The sequence below is a fragment of the Oryx dammah genome, unplaced genomic scaffold (genome assembly GCF_014754425.2).
Source record: "Oryx dammah isolate SB20612 unplaced genomic scaffold, SCBI_Odam_1.1 HiC_scaffold_15, whole genome shotgun sequence".
In the NCBI taxonomy this organism is placed as follows: domain Eukaryota; kingdom Metazoa; phylum Chordata; class Mammalia; order Artiodactyla; family Bovidae; genus Oryx; species Oryx dammah.
Window position 1 is genome coordinate 43,552,655 of NW_024070199.1, and position 23,287 is coordinate 43,575,941.

Here is a 23,287-nt window from a genome sequence, read left to right on the forward strand (position 1 = left end):
TTCTGGAAAATAGCCATTCACTTCTATTTTTTATTTCCTGTCTTGGACAGAACTCAGCCTACAATAAGTACTCAGGACATGTAAATTCTGGTACAGAAGCCATGGGACTCACTAGTTTAGAATCTCTATGAGGAAGATGGTGGGGAAAGAGCTTTTAGGTCTCTGGTCTAAGTCTTTACTCTGTCTCTCTTAGAAACTTTCTTTCAGTACTGAACAAGCTTTCTAACAAGTACAATGAAGGATGAAGTATGGTTTATCAAATCCCTTCAATTTCTTTGTCTATTCCCCTTTCTCTTGGCAGTATAAAATTTAACATAATTTACTTTTCCCTAGGGTTTTTTCTCATTACATCCCAACAGTACAAGAGAATCATAGCAGTAGATGCCAAATAATTCAGATTGGCATGATTTAATTTTATTTTCTAGAAATGTATATAATTATTACTCCTGTAACACCTTCTGAGATTTTAGAGCAACACAGGCAGGCAGGTGTGAAATTTGTTTTATGTCAAGAATTGAACTGTGTTCTAAACCTTCTCTTTTTTTGGTCACTTCTCTTTCTTCCTAATAGTCTTATCTTCAGTCTTCTGTTCTAGTCTGTCTTGATGTCCGAAAACTTCTTGTATAAATAAGCACGTAGCTCCTCTGTTCTGGCTCTGCACTTCCCCTGTTCACATGTGACTGTTCCTTTAATGGTCATATTATTCCTGAAATGTTGATTTCTGGGTTCCTTCTACCCAGAAATCAACAACAGTAGAACCAACTCTACCACTTAGGCTTCTCCTAAATAACACCTTCCAGGAATGACCACTTATATTAAATTAAAGGCGCTGGCAGTGTGGGGATGAACAGGGTACAGTTGTTGGATTTCATGAAATTTTATCCCTAAGATTATGTATTTGGTATAAGAGGATTTAGAGATGGTGGAACCATGAAAGAGCTCCTGAGAGGGTTAGGCTTAGAAAACTTGCTAGAAGTCTGCCACCTGGGATGATAAAGAAGGAGAAAACCTTATCCGGTGTTTAATGCTATATGAGAAAAGGCATGTCAAGTAGGACTTGTTTCTAGCCACGTAAACCAAATCACTCGTTTTGGGAAAGATAGTTATTTCCCAATCCAGTGTTGATTCCTGTTCAAAACCACAATTCTTAATACTTTTTGAGCTCATGCCAGCTTTTTTATGTCTTTTATCTCACTTAATCCTCATCCAGTCCTGTGCCATGGCTTCTGTTATAATTGTTAGTTAAGTGGCTCTTATACAGTGAGAGGCACAACTGTTATTTGAACCCTAGACTCTGCCACTACTCCATTTAGCCTCTTTGTATAGGGCACTCATTGGAAAAGACCCTGATACTGGTAAAGATTGAAGGCAGGAGGAGACGGGGAAGACAGAGGATGAGATGGTGGGATGGCTTCACTGACTCAATGGACATGAGTTTGAGCAAGCTTGGGGAGTTAGTGATGGACAGGGAATCCTGGTGTGCATGGGGTCGCAAAGAGTTGTACACAACTGAGCAACTGAACTGATGGGGCACTTTACAGTTTGCAGAGTGTTTTTGCATATGTACATTTAAACCTCACCACAATCCTGTGGTGTCAAGAATTAAGTGAAGTTATTGACATATTCACAAAAGAAAATGAAAGCTTAGGGAATTCAAAGCTCAAAGTACCAGTATCTAGACCCAGGCCGATAGCCACTCCAACTCTGGTTGCTTTGTTCTCCTTATGTAGTTTTGCTGAAGATAATAAGTGATAAATGGAGTCATACCTGCAGGTGAATTTTTCTAAGAATGTTCACTTGGTTAGGAGGTGATTGGTAATATTTTAAATGTCTGGAGGAATTTAGCAAACCTGGTCATTAACTTGCATTATTGGTTTTTCTCTTAGCTTGAGTATAACTGCTTTATTGAGTATTCCTTTTGCTGTTGGGCTTCTTAGTGCAGTGGGTTACTTTGCCACTCTTCTACTACATTCCTAGGTCAATTCAGAAATGAAGACTCAATTTTCTGTGCCTTAACCGTAGTCGACACGAATGAATGACTGAAAAATGGGAAGTGGTCTAGCCAGGATTCTAATGCGGCCATGGCAGTGGGGGAGGGAAAGAGTATATGTGTCTGTGGGGGATATTGTCAAATACCAGCTCTTGATTGTTTGCCAGTTCCTTCCAGAGCTTCTGCTCCTTAACATGGAATTTCATGACTCCTCTAAATCTAAGGTTTGACAGTTTGAAAGAAGTGATTTGTTGGTTAAGAGATTGACCTTTGTCTTTGAATCAAAGCATTAGTCAGAGCTCCAGAGAGGAAGGCCATAGAGGAACACATGTTGATCAGAGGAATATAGCAAGGCTGGAAATAGGTGGGTTTATGGAATATCTTCTGGCTTCAAGTGACTGCTTGCTGTCTCCCCGAACTCACCTAAAATTTAGGAGAAGCAGTGTGTGTCCGTGACACCTTTAATGGTTCATATCATTTACTGAGTAAGTAGAGTTCATGTTTTCCAAAATCAACTGTCCTTTCAGGTTCACTTTACCTTTCTTAGTGACTGGCAGATGGTTCTTACTTCCCTTTTAAATTTGAGGTAAACTTGTAGGGGCTTTATCTTTTTCTGTAAATTGTTTTGCCCAACAGCTTCACTAATCTTTACCTTCTAGGAACTGGAAATGGCTCTGCTTGTGCCATCTATCATACTAATGACTTACAGTTGCATCAGTTACAGAAGATGGTGAAGAAACTAGGCATTATCTTTGTTTCTGCATTCTAGGTGTCTGTTGCTATAGAAACAAACCAGGCAGTAAACATAGGTGTTCAGGGACTGTTTGAATCTCAGAGGATGTTCATTGGCTAATGAAAATAAGTTAAGACATTTGTTGAGTTGAGGCACAAACTGAATATTTCTGAGTTCATTATTGTTTCCATTTTTAATGGGTGGTATTTTCCATTTTGTTTATGTGTGGGTAATTTGAAGATTATTTCCTAGTGATCAGTCCTTCCAAAATTCCCTTTTCTGCTCTGGGAGATAAAAATTAGAAAAAGCAAACATTTTATATTCCTTTTAGATAATGATTTCACTTAACTCAGAGTAACTTGAATGTCAGATAGTAAGAGTGCCAAGTTTAAGAAGTATTCTGTGGTTACAAAAAGGCGGTGAAGATTTGAGAGTGGGACAGAAAGTAGAGTGAGGAATTACACATCTTTTTTCCCCAGCTACTTAAGAAGTAAAACCCGCAAGGTGACTTGGACATTGACAAATGCTGTTATTTCCAGTTTCTCTGATGGTTTGACGGGGTTCTTTTGGAGGATAAACTGATCGAACATTTGCATGTTGATAGAACGTGTAATATTGCTGAGTACTGCTTTTGCCAGTATCCAAGAAGAAAAGTGTATGTATATTCTAATAAAAACCTTTAGGGGAATGAAAATGTGCTTTTTCTGTAATGTCTGAACTCACATTATTTCTCTTCAGGGTGGTTGAGATGCCTGTCTTCATCCTGAATTTCAGAGACTGATTTTGCTACTTACAGCAGTTTTTGTCTTTTATAGAATTATGGCACTATCATGATTAATTGTGCAGCAAGCACCCTGAACAGTTGATTATACCAAATAGTATGCAGAAAAGCAGGGAACGTTGATGGAAGAGATCCAGCACTGTAACTCATTTCTCAGCCAGTTGGTTTTTTGGAGGACATATTTGTGGTTGAGGGAGTGAATCCTGACTCAGGATTTTGGGCTCATTCTGTACACACTAAGTATTTGACATTAGTTCTGAGGGAACTTTTAGGGGAGAAGTTGACTTTGTGTTGTATATCCCTCTGCTTTTGAGCATTCTGCCTTCTCAGCTGTCTTTTTTTCTTTTTTTAAAATCAGAGACTTAGATGTGAATACGCTTCTTGCCAAATTTCTATTTATGGATTACTCTGTCTTGTTGGAATTACTGTGATCTGCTAATGTTTTGTATATATAGAATGTGTTCTTTGTGCTGTTGGTCTCTGCATGAGTTGATCTTCAGTTAGCCCAGAAATATTTGAAGGCTAAACTGTCAACGAAAGAAATGCAAGCTTTTCAGCTATGTAGTTGATAAGTACGCGTTCTTTGTAATACAGTAAAGCAGTTGTGTTAAAATTAAGCATGTGTCTTCCTTTATCCTTGTCCTCAAGCCTCTTACTATTTTAAGGGCAGTGGGTGTTACATCTAAAGGTAAAAACTTGTGCCCAAGGTTTAGTCACTGTAAGGCAGTGATTCCTACTGTTTTTTTACTACCTTAGGATATTGCCATTAAATTTCTCATTAGATGTAATGAAGTTACCACATTTTTCTAAACAAATAACTTTTATTTTTGAAAAATGTTATTCACCCTCTGTTAAGGAGAGCCTCAGTAATCCAGTGGGGAGAAGTTTAGTTCAGTTGCTCAGTCATGTCCGACGCTTTGCGACCCCATGTACTGCAGCACGCCAGGCTTCCCTGTCCTTCACCGCCTCCTGGAGGTTGCTCAAATTTATGTCCATTGAGTCAGTAATGCCATCCATCAGTCTCATCTTCTGCCGTCCCTTTTTCCTGCCTTCAATCTTTCCCAGCATCAGGGTCTTTTCTAATGAGTCGGCCCTTTGCATCAGGTAGCCAACGTATTGCTGCTTCAGTTTCAGCATCAGCCCTTCTAATAAATATTCAAGATTGATTTCCTTTAGGATTGACTGGTTTAATCTTTCAGTCCAAAGGACTCTCACTTCAAAAGCTACAGAGGTCACTGCTACAGAGGAGCAATATAGAATCTATATCCATAGCCGTTGGCACTTAGTAGATGTTCAGTAAAGTTATATTGAATGAGAAAACATTTCTACTCTTAAGTGGAGCCTTCACCAACCATTCTACTACTCCTTCCTCTTGGACTTGAATAACTTTTGTATCTACCTGTCTTAATACATATCACATTAATGGTAATACTGTAATTTATTTACATGTCTGTCTCCCCCTACTGGCCAGAAATCTTAGCGCTAGACTGTGCCTTTTATCTTTGTATGCAGAGCATCTGGCTATAACTCCATGAGTGCCCTGTTATATGAATAAGTGTTCAAATAATTTTTGTATCACAAACACACGTACACACATAGAAAGGTGGTAGGCAGTGATTCATCTACATATGTACCTGCCCCAGTGTGTGATCTTACAGTAATATTGGGTTTTCAAAAATATGGAAAGAAAGAAAATGAGAACAACACCTTAAAGTTTAGTTGATTTCTAGGATATATATGTATTCATATACATGACTTTCCTGGTGGCTCAGATGGTAAAGCGTCTGCCTGCAGTGTGGGAGACCCAGGTTCGATCCCTGGGTTGGGAAGATCTCCTGGAGAAGGAAATGGCAACCCACTCCAGTATTCCTGCCTGGAGAATCCCAGGTACGGGGGAGCCTGGTAGGCTATAGTCCATGGGGTCGCAAAGAGTCGGACATGACTGAGCGACTTCACTTCACTTCACTTTTGTATTCATACTTTTGTGAAGGGGACCAGTTGAGAACCTGAGCTTGCTTCTTTCTTTGAAGATGTATAAGAGCTTATTAAGCACTTATCAAGTAGGGATTTGGTGTGTGTTGGAAAGGTTCAGATGTAATCTGTATCACTTTATAAATTTATAAAAAGATACCCCCAAACTTTTTGTTTAAAGCAATATCATGATGTGGGACATGAAAATATAGTTGTTACTTGGCTTCTTATACCATCACCAGCGAAGAGGCTGTGTAATTAAAACTCTTCTCTAAGGTAGTGAGGTAGATCTGTCTCAGATCAGAACTTAGAGACAGTAGGAAATGTAGAAATGAATCTCGGTTAAAAAAAAAAATGTTGGCAACGTCATCTTTACAGAAAGTGTGTGGTAAATGTCCCTGCCTACAAATATAGAGAATGAAAACAAATTTTAATTAGCATATATAATAAACATACTAGGTTCAAAGCACTCTTTGATGTAAAGTGGTCTCTGGTTAGAAATTGCAGTATTTTTATTTCAGCCAAAATAACTGAATGTCCAGGAAGACAACAAGTAAAAGCTAGAATTAGAAGTCAGGATTGGTGAAATGTTAAATAACATTTAAGGGAAATGTCGTATCCCTTAGCATGTATCAGAAACCTCCCCCCCTTGGGAAGATATTTTGCTCATCTTTCTACCAGGCATGGTGTTCTGGTTTATAGACTGCTTCGTTGCCAACAGCCCCACCACTTCACTTCCTTGCTCTGCTGGAGCCGTTTCAGTTTTCTGGGATCTCCTCCTTTGACAGTTACTTCAGCTGCCCCAAGCCCCTGGTCTGGCCAGAGTTCGTCGCTTAGTGATTTCAGTAGTAGAGAGTAGTGGTTAAGACCATGGGTTCTAGAACTGGGTCCCAGTCCCAGCTGCACCAGTTACTAGCTTTGTAACTTGGGTGGGTTACTCTGTCCTTCATTTGCCTTTTGTCATACAGCAGAGAGGATAGTATCCTTACATGTGTTAATACATGCAGAATGCTTGTTACAGTACTTGGCACATAGTCAACACTGGAATGTTAACTGCTGTTACTACTGTTACTTTGTCCTGGCATCATAGTTCACCTTCAAACCAGTAGCCCTTCTGGGTGTCATTAATAAAAAAGCAACTGCCTTTTCATACTTTATACAATTTCTTCATTCTCTGACTCCTTTGATCCCTTCGGGAATGGTAATTGCCTAAGCTCTCCAGAAATAACTGCCTTAACATCTGGTTGATTGAGATACACTGAGATTTGTTTAATATCGGGGGGGGGTCGTGGGGAGGACAGGAGGATGATGTGGAAGTCCCTTGGAGAGCTGCCCTGCCAACCCACCACTCATGCCTCTCAGTATCCCTGGTCAGGACAGAGGGGCCATAGGTCAGCAAAATGTCAAACACAGTGTAATATAATGTAAGAGAGAGCAAGGCTGAGAATCAGGTGGTGAGGACTTTATTGTAGAGCACAAAGGGACCTTGTATTATTTACCTCCAAGGGAAAATTAGGATATAGAGAGGTTAAATGATTCACTTAACTGCCTAAGATCACACAGTAAAGTGTCTGTAGTAGAACTGACAAGGGATAAGCTCTCCTTTTAGATAGTTTAGCTTTCTTGTTTTTCTGTTTTCTAAAAGGGTAAACTTAGGTCAGTTTTACCTTTTTTCTTTGTAAAATAATTCCATCATATTTCCTGATTCTCAGAAGTTATTGTAGGCAAAAACTATTTGATATAAAATGAAGGAATTGTACAGTGACTCTTAAAGGGAGATTTTTGATATATTGCATCATTTTTAGAAATTGTAAGATATTTGCAACAAAACTTGCCATTCTAACCATTTTAAGCAAATTAACTCTGTGGTGTTAATTCACAGTGTGGTGCTGCCATCATTACTGTTTCCAAAACTTTTTTCATTACCCCAGATAGAAATTGTATAATCATAAAATGGTGACTTCCCATTCCTCCTCCCCCCAGCCCCTAGTAATCTCTAATCTCTTTCTGTCTCTATGAACTTGTCTATTTTAGGTATCTCATAAGTGGAATCATACAGTATTTTATCTTTTGTCTGACCTGTTTCACTTAGCATAATGTCTTCAGGGTTTATCCATGTTGGCTGCAGGGGTCAGATCTCCATTTCGTTTTATAGCTGAATAATATTTAGTTGTATATATATAAATACTACATTTTATCTGTCAATGGAAATTTGGGGCTGTTTCCTTTTTTTTTTTTTTGACCATCATGAATAATGGCATTATGAACACTGGTGTTGTAGGGTCCGAGTCCCTGCTTTTGGTTGTTTTCTTTTGGTTCTAGAAGTAGAATTACTGGATCATATGGCAATTCTGTGTTAAATTTTTTGAGGAATTGCTGTACTTTTTTCTCACGCAGGCTGCAACCAGCAGTGCATAAGCATTTTAGTTCCCCACTTCCTTGATAACTCTTGTTATTTTGTGGGCTTTTGGTTTTGTTTTGTTTTTCTTTTTTGGTGATAGGAATCTTAAAGGATGTGAAGTAGTATCTCACTATGGGTTTGATTTGTGGTGATGTTTGGCATCTTTTCCAGTGCATATTGACCATTTGGGTATCTTCTTTGGAGAAATTCCTATTTAAGTCCTTTGCCCATTTTTGAATTGGGTTGTTTCTTTTGTTGTTGTTGAATTACAAGAGTTCTTTATATATTCTAGATACTAATCCCATGTCAGATGTATGGTTTGCAGATATTTTCTCCTACGGTTTCTTTTCACTCTGTTGATAGTGTTTTTCGCACAAATTTTAAAAATCTTGATGAAGTCCAGTTTACCTATTTTTTTTTCTTTTGCTTTTGATGTCATTAAAAAAAATCCTCTTTAAAGATAATGCTGTGAAGATTTTCCCTTGTTTACTTCTAAGAATTTTATAGTTTTAGCTGTTACGTTTAGGTCTTTGATGTGTTTTGAGTTAATTTGTTGTACCAAATGAAATGGTTTAAGTTAAGGGTCTGACACATTCTCTTGAATGCAGATACCTAGTTTCCCTTGCATCTTTTGTTGAAAATATTTTTAATCTTAAACTTAAATCTCACAGCCACATGTAGCTAGCAGCTAACATTTTGGACAGCTCAGATCTAGCTGATCGTTTAATTTTTCTCCTTTAATCTGTTAATGTGGTAAATGACATTAGTCGATGGAGTGGAAATTCTCAGAACTAACAAACTGCTTTTGCATTTCTGGCACAGCATGGTGGTTCATAAAATACTTAAGGACTTTTTTTAGTCACTTATCTATGTGTCCTTTCATATAAAGTCAACTGAAATGGCTATGAAAATTTAGAAAAAAATTTTGCTTTCTCAAAAAATGTTATTAGGCAAGATTTGGTCTGGTCTTTATTCTTATAAAAATACATTGCTTTACTTAAATATGTGCACTGTATTAACCTTTTTTCTGTTATAGACTGCCCACCATTATTTTGTATTGAGATAGAATTCATATGCTATTCAATTCACCCTTTTAAAATGTACAACTCAGGGACTTCCCTGGTGGTCCAGTGGCTAAGACTCCACATTCCCAGTGCAGGGGGCTTGGGTTCAGTCTTGTTCAAGAAACTAGATCCGCATGCCGCCACTAAGAGCTCGCATACCGCAACAAAGAGTGAAAATGCCACATACCTCAATTGAGACCCAACGCAGCCAAATAAATATTTTTTAAATAATAATAAAGCACACAATTCAGTAGTTTTTAGTAAATCTACAAAGCTGTGAAAACATTCAAGTGAAGTCGCTCAGTCGTGTCCAACTCTTTGCGACCCCATGGACTGAAGCTTACCAGGCTCCTCCATCCACGGAATTTTCCAGGCAAGGGTACTGGAGTGGGTTGCCATTTCCTTTTCCAGGGGATCTTCCCAACCCAGGGATCAAACCCAGGTCTCCCTCGTTGTAGGCAGACACTTTACCGTCTGAGCCACCAGGGAAGTCCTCTGTGAAAACATTACTAGTATCTAATTCTAAAATATTTTCATCACCCCAGTACACATTAGCAGTTACTCTCCATCTCGCTTCTCTCCAGCCTATGTCTTTATAGATTCTGTACATTTCAGATAAAGGTAATCATAAAATATATGGTCTTTTGTAATTAGCTTATTTCACTTAGTGTTTTTGTCAAAGTTCATCTGTGGTTGCAGCATTTCTCAGTACTTCACTCCCTTCTATTATTGCTTAACTATATTCCATTGTATGGATATATTGCTCAGTCCCTAAGTTGTGTCCAACTCTGCCACCCCACAGACTGCAGCACTCTAGGCTTCCATGTCCTTCACCATCTCCCTGAGTTTGCTCAAACTTATTTCCATTGAATCAGTAATGTCATCCAACCATCTCATCTCTCTCACCCTCTTCTCTTGCCCTCAATCTTTCTCAGCATCAGGGTCTTTTCCAGTGAGTCAGCTCTTTGCATCAGGTGGCCAAAGTATTGGAGCTCCAGCTTCAGCACCAGCTCTTCCAATGAATATTCAGGGTTGACTTCCTTTAGGATTGACTGGCTTGATCTCCTTGCTGTCCAAGGGACTCTCAAGAGTCTTTTCCAGCACCACAGTTCAGAAGCATCAGTTCTTCAGCTCTCAGCCTCCTTTATGATCCAACTCTCACATCCATACATGACTGCTGGAAAAACTGTAGCTTTGACTATACAGACCTTTGTTGGCAAAATGATTATCTCTACTTTTTAATATGCTGTCTAGGTTTGTCATAGCTATTCTTCCAGGGAGCAAGGATCTTTTAATTTCAAGCGTGGCTGCAGTCGCCATCTGCATTGATTTTGGAGCCCAAGAAAATGAAATCTGACAATTTCCACATTTTCTCCATCTATTTGCCATGTAGTTACAGGACCACATGCCATGATCTTCACTTTTTGAAAGTTGAGTTTTAAACCAGCTTTTCACCTTCATCAAAAGGCTCTTTAGTACCTCTTCACTTTCTTCCCTTAAAGTGGTATCATTTGCATATTTGAGGTTATTGATATTTCTCCCCACAATTTTTTTCAAATTTATTTATTTATTTATTTATTTTTTTCTCCCCACAATCTTGATTCCAGATTGTGCTTCATCCAGCCCAGCATTTCTCATGATATACTCTGTATATAAGTTAAATAAGCAGCATGACAATATACAGCCTTCAAGTACTCCTTTCCCAATTTTGAACCAGTCCATTGTTCCATGTCCAATTGTAACTTTTGCTGCTTGTCATGCATATAGGTTTCTCAGGAGGCAGGTAATGTGGTCAGGCACTCCCATCTTATTAAGAATATCCACAGTTTGTTTTGATCCACACAATCATAGGGATTAATTACCATAGTCAATGCAACAGAAGTAAATGTTTTTTTGGAATCCCCTTGCTTTTTCTATGATTCCGACAGATGTTGGCAATTTGATCTCTGATTCCTCTGCGTATTCTGAATCCAGTTTGTACAGCTGGAAGTTCTTGGTTCATGTACTGCTGAAGCCTAGCTTGAAGGATTTTGAACATAATCTTGCTGGCATGTGAAAGAAGTGCAATTGTGTGGTAATTTGAGCTTTCTTTGGTATTGCTTTTCTTTGGGATTGGAATGAAAACTGACCTTTTCCAGTCCTGTGGCCACGGCTGAGTTTTCTGAATTTGCTGGCATATTGTGTGCAGCACTTAAACAGCATCATCTTTTAAGATTTGAAATAGCTCAGCTGAAACTCCATCACTTCCACTAGCTTTGTTTGTAGTAATGCGTCCTAAGGCCCACTTGACTTCACACTCCAAGATGTCTGACTCTGGGTGAGTGACCACATCATCATGGTTGTCTGAATCCTTAAGAGCTTTTTTGTATGGTTCTTCCATGTATATTTGCCACCTTGTCTTAATCTCTTCTGCTTCTGTTAGGTTCTTGCCAATTTTGTCCTTTACTGTGCCCATCTTTGCATGAAATGTTCCCTTGGTATCTCCAGTTTTCTGAAAGAGATCTCTAGTCTTTCCCATTCTGTTTTTTTCCTCTATTTCTTTGCATTGGCCACTTAAGAAGGCTTTCTTATCTCTCCTTGCTGTTTCTGGAACTCTGCATTCAATTAGATATATCTTTCCCTTTCCCCTTTGCCTTTCACTTTTCTCAGGTATTTGTAAGACCTTCTCGGACAACTACTTTGCCTTCTTGCATTTCTTTTTCTTGGGGATGGTTTTGGTCACCACCTCCTGTACAGTGTTACAAACCTCCATCCATAGTTTTTCAGGCACTTTGTCTACCAGATTTAATCCCTTGAATCTATTCATCACCTCCCCTGTATTGTAAGGGATTTGATTTAGGTCATACATGAATAGCCTAGTGATTTTCCCTACTTTCTTCAATTTGAGCCTGAATTTTGCAGTAAAGAGCTGATGATCTGAGCCATAGCCAGCTCCAGGTCTTGTTTTTGCTGACTATACAGAGCTTCTCTATCTTCGGCTGCAAAGAATATAATCAGTCTGATTTGGATACTGACCATCTGGTGATGTCCCTGTGTGGAGTCATCTCTTGTGTTGTTGGAAGAGAGTGTATGGATATATACTATATTTTATTTTCCCATTAGTCATCACCCATTGGTTATAATGAATAAATGTTGCTGTGAACATTAGTATGTGTGTTTTTGTGTGGACGTGTTTTCATTTTCTTGGATAGATACTTAGAAATGAAATTTCTGGGTCATATGGTAACTCTCAACCAGTTTGAGGAACTGCAAGACTCTTTTTCCATAGAGTTGTCTTGTTCTGTATTCCCACTAGCTATGGAGGCTGTATGAGGTTTTTGCTTTTTTCACATTCTCACCAGCACTTATTACCTAGTAGGTGTTAAGTAGTTTCTCATTGTGGTTTTGATTTGCATTTTCTTAATGACTGATGAGCTGAAGACTAATGATGTTTTATGTGCTTATTGGCTAGTTATATATCTTTGAAAAATACTCATTCAAACCTTTGTCCATTTTAATTTTATTTTTTGTCTTTTCAGTTTTAAGTTGTAAGAGTTCTTTATATATCCTGGATATTAGGCCCTTATGAGATATATAATTTGCAAATATATTCTCATTCTATAAATTAATTGCTTTTTACCTTTGTTGGTGTAGTGTTTTTGAAGTTTTAATTCTGAAGAAGTCCAGTTAATCTATTTTGTTGTTGCTTGTGTTTTTGGTGTCTTATTTAAGTAACTATTGCCTAGTCTAAAGTCATGAATATTGGCACTGTGCTTTCTTCTAAGAATTCGTAGTCTTGGCCTTTACATTTAAGTCTGATCTATTTTGAGTTAGGTTCTTTTTTTATAAGGTATGAGGTAGAGATCAGTTTCATTCTTTTATACATCCAGTCTTTTACATGTTGTCCAGTTGTCCTAGCACCATTTAAACTCTTTTTTAGTTTTTGAAATTTTTGTAGTTTTTAAAGGTTACTTTCCCTTTGCATTGGCTCTGCATCCTTGAGCCTGTCTTACGCTCAGCAGTTTGACTGTCCTGCTGCCCCTCTACCTGTGTTGCCCGCTCGCTGGTCACCACTAGTTCGTTCTCTGGATCTGTGAGTCTGCTGCTCTTTTATGGATACACTAATTGGTTGTGTTCATTAGATTCCCCAAATAAGTGACATCATACAATGTTTGTCTTTCCCTGACTTATTTCACAAATCGTAATGCCCTTCAAGTCTATCCATGTTGCTGTAGATGGCAAAATTTTATGTGTAGGTGTGGCTAAGTAGTATTTCACTGTGTGTGTGTCTACACTCACACATATATTGCCATTTGTTTATTTTTGTTTTTGTTTTCCCTTGCCTTTGGAGTCAGATCCAAAAAGAAATTGCTAATACCAATGTCAAGGAGCTATTGCTTAGAAGTTTAATGGTTTCAAATTTATATTTAAGTCTTTCATCCATTTTGAGTTAATTTTTGTGTATGGTAAAAGATAGTGGTTCAGTTTCATTCTTTTGTGTGTAGCTGTCCACTTTTCCCGACACCATTTATTGAAGAGACTGTCCTTTCCTTGTTATATGTTCTTGCCTCCTTTGTCATAAATTAATTGACCCTGTATGTGAGGAGGTTATTTCTGTGTGCAAATGAATGCTTTCTAAAAATGATTGTTGTGGGAAACCATATTTATTTCAGTTGTATTGCTCTTGCTTTTTGACATGCTTGGAACTCATCTTTTGGAGTATTGCTCTTGCTTTTTGACATGCTTGGAACTCATCTTTTGGAGTTCTTTTCTAAGACACATATGTGAAATAAGGTGAGGAAGAGAACTGAGTGATGCCTTTCAAAACACAAACCCATTTAAGAAATCTGTCACCGAAAATAACCAGCCTCCCTTCAAATATAAAGGTACCTAAAAGTATTTTCGAGCATTGGTGGCATTTTTAGAGTAAGAGATCTACTAAAAATAGATCTTGTCGCAGAGAGTTGGACACAGTGGAGCGACTAAGTACAGCACAGCCTGGAGCTGGGCTGCCCCACCGTTGCCGCTCACACAAGTTGTCCCATGTGCATGTGTTACAGAAATTTCAGCAAGTTTTAATACTGGCTAAACTAAACTATACCAAAAGGTAAATTTGCAGCGTAGGCAACATGTTATCTTAAGAAAAAAATTAAAACAGGCAGCTTACCAGGGTAATTCACATACCATAAAATTTGCCTGTTTAAAGTGTACAACTCAGTGGTTTTTGGTATATTCAAGGTTGTACAGATGTCACCACTGTTTAGTTCTAGAACATTTTTAATTGTTCCCCAAAGAAGCCCACATTGTTAAGTTACTTTCTATCCCTCTGTCTCCCCAGCCCCTAGCATCCATTAATCTACTTTCTGTCTCTGGATTTGCCTGTTCTGGACATTTCATGAAAATGAAAATGGCTTTTTGAGGGTAGTGACTGAGTATGTGGAGCTGCCCCATGAGCCAGAGCTATTATATCTCCTCCTCTTCCACTTCTGTTGTACACAGTAAAGGTCATTTGTACAGCAGAAAATTAAAAAATGAAATTACGTAATACTTGATCTGTTGTGTTTGGCATCTTTCACTTAGTATGTTGTTTTCAAGATTCTTCCACGTGTAGCACATAACAGTACTTTGTTCTTTTTTGTGGCCAAATAACATTCCATTATGTATATATACCACATTTTGTTAATCCATTCATCAACTGACTGACATTTGGGTTGTTTCTGCCATTTGGCTGTTATGAATAATGTTCTGCTCTGAGCATCTGCATTTTAGATATGTTTTTAATTGTTTTGGATATACACCTAGGAGGAGAATTGCTGAATCATGATTTACTGTTTAATGTTTTGAGAAACTGCCAAACTTTTCCAGAATGGCTGCAATATTTTACATTCCCATCAACATTGGAGAAGGAAATGGCAATCCACTCCAGTATTCTTGCCTGGAGAATCCCATGGACGGAGAAGTCCATGGGGTTGCAAAGAGTCGGACCCGACTGAGCGACTTCACCTTCACCTTCAACATTGTGTAAGGGTTCCGGTTTCTCCACATTCTCTTCAACACTTGTTATTGTCTGCCTTTTTTGGTAATAGCCATCCTGGTCCGGTATATTGTTGTGGTATTAATGTGTATCTTCCCTAATGACCAGTGATCCTAAGCACTTTTTATGTGCTTGTTTACCATTCGTATGTTTTCATTTGGAAGACTTTATCTTTAATGCTAAATATTGATGGTCTGCTCTTTGGAATGCTGTTGCTTAGGTTAACTTTATCTGCTGTAAGAGGTTTTGCTTCATTAATTAAAATGTTTCTGTAGGCTCAAAGAGTTAGCAGTTTAAAATTTACAAGTGGGGAACTTAGTGAATCATTTTAAATTTCGTACACTGTGAGAATATTAGCTGGCCTTTATTTGAGAAAAAGATCTACAAAGCAAGGCAAATGGATGCTTAACGTAGCAACTGAAAATCTTGGAAAGGTGTATGCTTTCATCCTTCGGTCCCTCTCTCCCCAGCGTGGCACCATGCGACGACGCTATGAAGATGATGGCATTTCAGATGATGAAATTGAAGGAAAAAGAACTTTTGACTTGGAAGAGAAACTCCACACCAACAAATATAATGCAAATTTTGTTACTTTTATGGAAGGAAAAGGTCAGTATCATTTGGATTCAGACCTGCAGCCACTTGATGTAGGAGGTTGTAGACTCTGGGAGCTGTGGGCTCAGTGTGTCTGCAGCCAAAATACTGCCTGTTAATGCTGTGATGCTGTTTATTTCCTCTTGTTACATATTGCCACTCATGCACCAGCCTCCCCTGGCCCCCCAGTCCTACCCCATGAGTCATTCTCTGCTATATTGGAAGAAGCAAGTGTTTATTAGGATAGGAATGTTGGGTGTTTTTTTTTTTCCTAAAGGCCTCTCCCTTCTTCTCATCCCTTGGTTTGGGTTTAATTAAGAAGAGTTCAATAACCGTTCTTTTGTGCATGTACCTGCGCCACCATGACTGAGCTCCATGTGTGTCATGCAGCTTTGTTCTTGGGCAAACTGACAAGGATGTCATGATATGTATTGCAGTGGGCAGAATTAAATTTTAGGCTATTAAGGCACAGGATGTGATTTCTGCTTGGGATTTATGAGATGACTCAATAGTACTATCCCCTGTTGGTTAAATTCTGAATTATTGTGGAAATATAGATTTAGCAAAGCCTTGAGTCCTGCTTCTCAGTATGCTCTCCCTATACCTTAAGAGATGTTTCTTAATAACAAGCATGTATTACCTAACAGCAAAACTGTATATACACAGAAATAGCAAACACCATCTCTTATCATATTACATAGCTCCTTTTATCTTTTTCCAGCTAAACCTCTTGGCCTTTCTAACAATTGTTTTCTTATGGTGACAGATTTTAATGTAGAGTATATCCAGCGGGGTGGCTTAAGAGATCCTCTGATTTTCAAGAATTCCGATGGACTTGGAATAAAGTAAGTGTTCACTGTTGGGTTTGGCTGCAAAGTGGCCACATTACACCCAGGACTATAGACAGTGCAGTATTGATAATCCAAAGCATAGATCATTGAAACTGTCTGAAGTGTGTTGTTACACATAAATGAGAAAATATAGATGAACTATAAAGAAAATAAATTTAAATCTCCTGAAATCTACCACCCTGAATAATCCCTATTAACCTTTTCTCATATATTTTTTCCTACATATATATGTACATCTGTTTATATATGTATAAACATGTTTATGTATGTATAAGCATTTATATTTAAAATATATTTTTTAATCCTCAATTTGAAGATTGATGGGGCTTGACTGGGAAATTCTTAGTTCTTTAAGAAAAAACTCACCCTGACTAGAATAGTTGTGCTTCCCATTATACTTACTGGTGTTTGTTTCATAGGATGCCAGATCCAGACTTCACTGTGAATGATGTCAAAATGTGTGTGGGTAAGTGTTACACTCGAGGCCTTTGTCTTTGAGGCCAAGATCTAAGGTTTACAGCTGAGTCTTAAATCTCTTACTGAGATTTTAAGGTTTAGGAGCATTAAACTATTTATTTGAAGTATATACTACTTGAAATAGTGTCTTGATTAGATACTACTACTTAGCAACTGAGAATTTCCTCAAAGGGAGTTACCGAAGTTGCTTCATTGAGTACTTCTCATGAGACATACAGCATCTGAACATCTGCCTCTTTCCTGCCTTCCAGTTTTACCACTGTGCATCCTTCCTTCTCTCCATGAAGAGCCTGCCTTCCAGGGAAAATTTATCAAAAGTAGAATTGTATTTCTCTGAGTCAAGAATGAAACCTCATTTATGATTCTCATCCTTCCCTAAAAGCCATAGAGAAATTTCCAGAAAATTTTCACTAACGCTACATTTGGCAACATGGCTAAGGTTTGAAACTTCATAAACTGCGAAGTAAATACATTAAAATATCTCTTCATCAGTGATTGGTTAACTTTAGTCTTTAATCAGATTTGTATTTCATTATATTCAAAATTTAGGGGGAAAAAAGCAAATTAGAGCAGTGTAATTAAAGAAGAAAACTTCTGGTGTCACTAAGTGAAAGTCACTCAGTTATGTCCGACTCTTTGCAACCCCATGGACTGTAGCCTGCCAGGCTGCAAGGATTTTCCAGGCCAGAATACTGGAGTGGGTTCTGTTCACTTCTCCAAGGGCTCTTCCCAATTCAAGGATTGAACCCTGGTCTCCCACATTGCAGGCAAGTTTTTTACCATCTGAACCACCAGGAAAGGCTTTGGGTCAATTTTCTGCACATCATTGGATTCATTGTGGCCCTGAGACATGCCAGGATCCTCAGGAATTGAGATTGTTACTCTCATATACATGATAAGGCAGTAAAGGGGATTAAAATGTTTTAGAAATGTTTCTAACAGAACGTGAAATGAAAGGAGCTTTGGATGCTCTCCCCCTGACAGCTTCTGTTGTGCCTCGTCCTCTGTGCCGAAGCTTCAGTGCAGGCTCTCCCTTTGAAATGGAGTATTGCAGTACTGTCTCTTGGCCACTTGAGGGCTTTTTTTAGACAGCTGAGAAACTGTTTATCCAAGGGGTGAATGTCAGAGGTAGAGGAAGGTTCTCTAAATCACTGTATTTTTCACTCCCCTACATGTTTCTGTGTTAGATTCCACTTTTCTTCCTGTCACTGTGTATTTCCTATTACTCAGCACAGTCTCTGGGGTGTAGTAGATACTCAGTAAATCTGTTTAGTAGTTACTCTTCACAAGGCAGGGTTCTCAGGGGGCTTCAGAAAACCTAGTAGTAGAGTACTTATTGGTCTGTTACTTGACTTTTTTTCCTAATGACCTCCAGGAAGTAATTCTTTGGATCCATAAGTTAATGAGCCACCACAGCTTTTCTCTATTGGTCAGGCATTCTTATGGGTCTATAGTCCACCCCACTCCAGTACTCTTGCCTGGAAAATCCCATGGATGGAGGAGCCTGGTAGGCTGCAGTCTATGGGGTTGCTAAGAGTCGGGCACGACTGAGCGACTTCACTTTCACTTTTCACTTTCATGCATTGGAGAAGGAAATGGCAATCCACTCCAGTGTTCTTGCCTGGAGAATCCCGGGGACAGGGGAGCCTGGTGGGCTGCCGTCTATGGGGTCGCACAGAGTTGGACACGACTGAAGTGACTTACCAGCAGTAGTATAGTCCACAGATGACTTACATCAGAATCATATGTGGTACTTGTTAAAAATATAGACTTCTAGATCCTGTCATAGACTTAAAGGATCCACATTTCTGAGCTATACTAATATAGAGACTTATTTACTCGCTAGTTTTCTTGTGGATTTCTTCCTACTTCCTACCACTTTCTCATGTCCTCTGTATGTATACTGCTAAAAATGGTTGGAGCCCTTCCTAACCTTATATTCCAGATAGACCTGTGGATGGTCATAGATAACTTTGTTGTGATTTAAATAAAGCAGTGATTATATTTAAACTGGCAAGACTTATCAGAAATTTCAGCTTTATGCTTTGTGCCCAAATTATTTGAAGTGTGGATAGTTTTTTCTTGGATAACTGATGATTGTTAAAATTCAGTGAACAACATATTGGTGATTACATAACCCATTATTACTAAATATACTTTGGCTAATTGATTCTTCTTTTCTACCTAAAGAATGTTACATCTCCAGTGTCAGTTCATGTCCCCCAAAGAAGAAAAGTTTCCGCATTCTATCGTGGAAACTTTATGTAAGGGGATATGTTGATTTTTAAAGTGTGGACTCATAACTGACAGATTTCAAATCCCAGTGCCACTAATTACTACATTTGTAACATTGGGCAAGTTACTTGAATATGAAGAACAGTGTCTGGCACATAGTATGTGCTCAGTTAATGTTAGCTATTACTATGACTGACTGTCATTCTTTTCTTTAAGTGCTCTGATAGCCTTGGCAGAATGGTGTTTGCTTTGATCTACATTCCTAAAGAAGAGCATTTACTTTTTTTTATTATGGTAAAATACAAATAATTTAATATTTATCACTGTAATAATTTTAAAGTATTCAACTCAGTGACATTAAGTATAGTCACAATCTGCAGCCATCACTAATACCAACTTTCTGAAATCCTGCATCACCCTAATCAGAAACCCAGTACCCGTTAAGTAGTCATTCCCTGCTCTTGCCTTCCTTCAGGCCCTGGCAACCACTAATCTACTTTATATCTATAGATTTGCCCATTTTGGATATTTCATGTAAATGAAATGATAAAACATGTAGCCTTTTGTGCGTGATTTCTTTCACTTAGTATAATATTTTTGAGGTTTATCTGTATTGTAGCATATAACAATACTTCCTTTTTATGGTTGAATAATCCATTCATTGTATGGGTATGCCACATTTTGTTAATTGATTGATCTATTGGTGGACATTTGAGTTATTTCCACCTTTTTACTATTGTAATTAGCACTGCTAAGAACATTAATGTGTGAGTTTTGTTTGAACATTTGTGTTTGATTCTTTTGGATATATACCTAGGAGTAGAGTTGCTGGGTCATATGGTTATTCTAGTTTAATTTATGTAAGAACCATTAAGCTGTTTTCCATAGCAGCTGTGCCATGTTACACTCCACCCAGCACAGTCTGATTTCTCTGCATCCTTGCCAGCCCTTTTTATTTTCCTTTTATTTTTATTATTGCCATCCTAGTGGGTGTGAAGTGGTATCCCAAGGCAGTTTTGATTTAGCATTTGCCTTTTCTTCCAAGTAATGAAGGTTTCAGTCTGTTGTCTTACATTATCAGTTATCTTTTTGTATGTATCCTGCCATATCTGCTTTGCTGTGACCATATTCTTGTCATCTTGCCTATTACCTCTTATATCTAACTAGGCCGTAAACTCCTTGAGAGCAGGGGACCAGGTCCTAACACTACCCTTGGTCTATCCACCAAGGCTAGGTATATATAGTAGGTATTTGTTAGTTTCTTACAAATTGAATAGTACTCTTAATATTCCAATGGCAGCTTTTCCTTTTCTCACCTCCTTGACCACTATTTTCTTAACTTTTTAGCTGGACTGCCTCTCCATATCTTCTCTTATGCTATTACCTCTGTGTGGAAATCAGTGTTCACTTTTATTGAAATTCTGTTTAGTCCTCCAGGCCCAACTCAAATGTCTCCTCTTCCCTCTCTTTTTCTAAAAGCCTTCTCCGATCAGTCTAGTTAAAACAATTTTCTTTTGATTTTTCATTTTTACTACCGTTTCATTAATTAGCATATATTTTATGTCAAACATTTTACTTCATTGACTAAATCCTCACATTGGCCCACAAGGTGATATTATCCCCCAGTTACAGAAGAAAATATTAAGGTTTAGAAAAATTAAATAACTTGCCTAAATAATATTAGAGCTGAGATTTAAACTTAGGTCTCTTTGACTCTGAGGCTGTTGTTTTCTCCCCCTACTATTTTACGCGGCCTCTTTGGCATTCTGCCTTCTGTTGTGGTTGTTAGAGTTGGTTGAGAATCTTGTGTCCATTAAGATGTCTTTATCATTCAGTAAATATTTATGGAATGTATGAAATTTATCATCTATGAATGGTACTTAGTACTTAAAATTGTTAGGATTGAGATATTGAATAAAGATTCAATGCCTGACCATGTAATAAACATGCCATAGGGAGTGATTATTGTTTTTGGTATTAATCATTGTCATTCTCATTCTTTTTGATTTGATTTTCTGTTGATTACCTCTTTCAAGTGACAGCTATTTCCTGTCTATTTATTGTTGAATACTGTAAAGGAAAAAGAACAGTTTGTTTACTTTAATTTGTATCTTATATTCTTAATATATTTAAGGATATCAGTGGCTCAGTAGAAATGATCCATGCATCTTTCATGGCAGGGAGTCGTCGTATGGTGGATGTCATGGATGTAAACACACAGAAAGGCATTGAAATGACCATGGCTCAGTGGACACGCTACTATGAGACCCCAGAGGAGGAGCGAGAAAAACTCTATAATGTCATCAGCTTAGAGTTTAGCCACACCAGGCTGGAGAACATGGTGCAGAGGCCCTCCACGGTTAGTCTAATCATTGTCTCCACATTGTCTTTGTCACTAGGACGGTTGTTTATACACTGGGAGAAGTTCTTAAACATAACGGGATAAAGATGAAGATGAACAAGAAAACTTAAAAAGAGTAACTTGTACTTTTCGAGGGTTTATTATTTCCGACATCACTTGATTTTTTTTATAGGGAGAGGCCATTCTGATAATTTTGAAACTTTGTCACTTGCATGTAATGGGGAAGAGTTTTAAAATTCACTCTGATAAGAACTATAAATAGGAAGTTTGCCTAGTAAATTTCTATCCTATAGGTTTATACTTGTAGAGATGCTTGGGAGAAAAATGATTTAGAGGCAGGTGAGTAGATGATATTGGATGATTAGTAGCAACAGATTGACAACCCAGTATGGGGGAAAGTTAGTTTTTGGTGCTTAACTTTCCTGAGGTAGACACTGATTTAACCCCTCTCTTATGAAAGTGGCTATCTACAAGATCCTTTCCTTGAGGGGGGTTGGTTTCACTTTTAAAATATACTTAGTCATTTTTGGACCACTTTTATTCCTGTCTCAGAACTCACTTGAGTCAAGTATTCCATCTGGAACAATGGAATTTGGAATGTACTATTATTTTAAACATTATATTAAAGTCTCAGTGTTTTATCCTGTCTTCATTTAAATTATCCTAATTGTACCCTTCGACTTTCAAAGTTAAAATGTGGTTAATTGGTTATAATAATGTCATTTATATATACATATACATACATACCTTCAACTTACTAGATAGATGCATTATTATCACTAACACATTGGTATGTACAGACCAAGGGAAAATGTTCTGTCAGTGTGATGTAAAGAGAGCCCCAGTCATGACATGAAAGAAGAAATGAGGCAGAGAAGAAAGACCAGAATCCCAGGCAAGAGGAATAGTATGTGCAAAAGTAGGTGCAAGGAGATTAAGCTGGGCAACTTTGAACTGTCCATTGTGGGTGGTAGCATGAAGTGAGATTCTCTCTAGAGGAGAGAGATGGCTTCTGCTGTCATCCCAGCAGTAAGTTAGAAGTAGATGAAGAAGTAGCAGATACAATGTGCAAGTTTGTTTGGTGATGGGGAAATTAGTTCATGGAAGGCCATGAGCTGTTTTTGCAGTGTATGATTTGATTATGTCCCAGTTTGGCCCTGTATTGGTACAGAACAGGTAGAAACTGGTGATTATCCGTCCTGGAGACTTATTCTCAAACGGATGTGACCATTTAGCAAAAGGCCTATCCAGAGCCTAAAGAGTAACCTTAGAAAAAGTTATGAACACCTTACTACAATATTCTTTTGGTAATCAGATGATACCCAATAATATCAAACAGAAAGAGGACAGAGTGACTTACTGCTGCAGGTGAGATTCTAGCCAGAAAGATCCAACTGTCCCTGAATGAACACTTAACAAAAAAATACTCATGTGTTCCTAATTTTTCTGTTCCTGTCCAGACATAAGAACTTATAGTAAGTATATTGAACAAGTCAGTTATCCTTTACTCTGGTAAAGGCTTTCCAAAGGACAGTTCCAGGAGGTGGGAGATCGTGGCCACTACACTAAGAGAGCGGAAAATAGGTTCTGTTTGATGAGAAGAAAGAAACCTGGAGCTCAGTCAGTGTTCTAGGCTCCGTGGATGTTTGGTGAAAGCTGTTGGATCCCTGAGTGGGAATTCTTTGAAATGGGACAGAAAGTGAATCTTCATAGTTGTTCATCTTGCTGATTTAAACTTGCGTGTCATCAGCGACCCCTTCCAAAAACTCACGGTTTACATCTGAGTATCCACTCGACATTCACCTATATCATACA

At 38.1% G+C, this 23,287-nt stretch overlaps 1 protein-coding gene across 2 annotated transcripts in view; it reads left to right on the plus strand.

Moving 5' to 3' along the window:
- Window positions 1-23,287, plus strand: part of KDM2A (lysine demethylase 2A) — a 92,169-nt gene that overhangs the window by 36,536 nt on the left and 32,346 nt on the right. For both annotated transcript variants that reach the window (XM_040256427.1, XM_040256428.1), the window contains exons 3-6: window positions 15,424-15,562; window positions 16,314-16,392; window positions 16,818-16,864; window positions 21,291-21,469. In XM_040256427.1, the coding sequence (XP_040112361.1) occupies window positions 15,424-15,562; window positions 16,314-16,392; window positions 16,818-16,864; window positions 21,291-21,469 (444 nt within the window). The remainder of the gene's footprint in view (window positions 1-15,423; window positions 15,563-16,313; window positions 16,393-16,817; window positions 16,865-21,290; window positions 21,470-23,287) is intronic.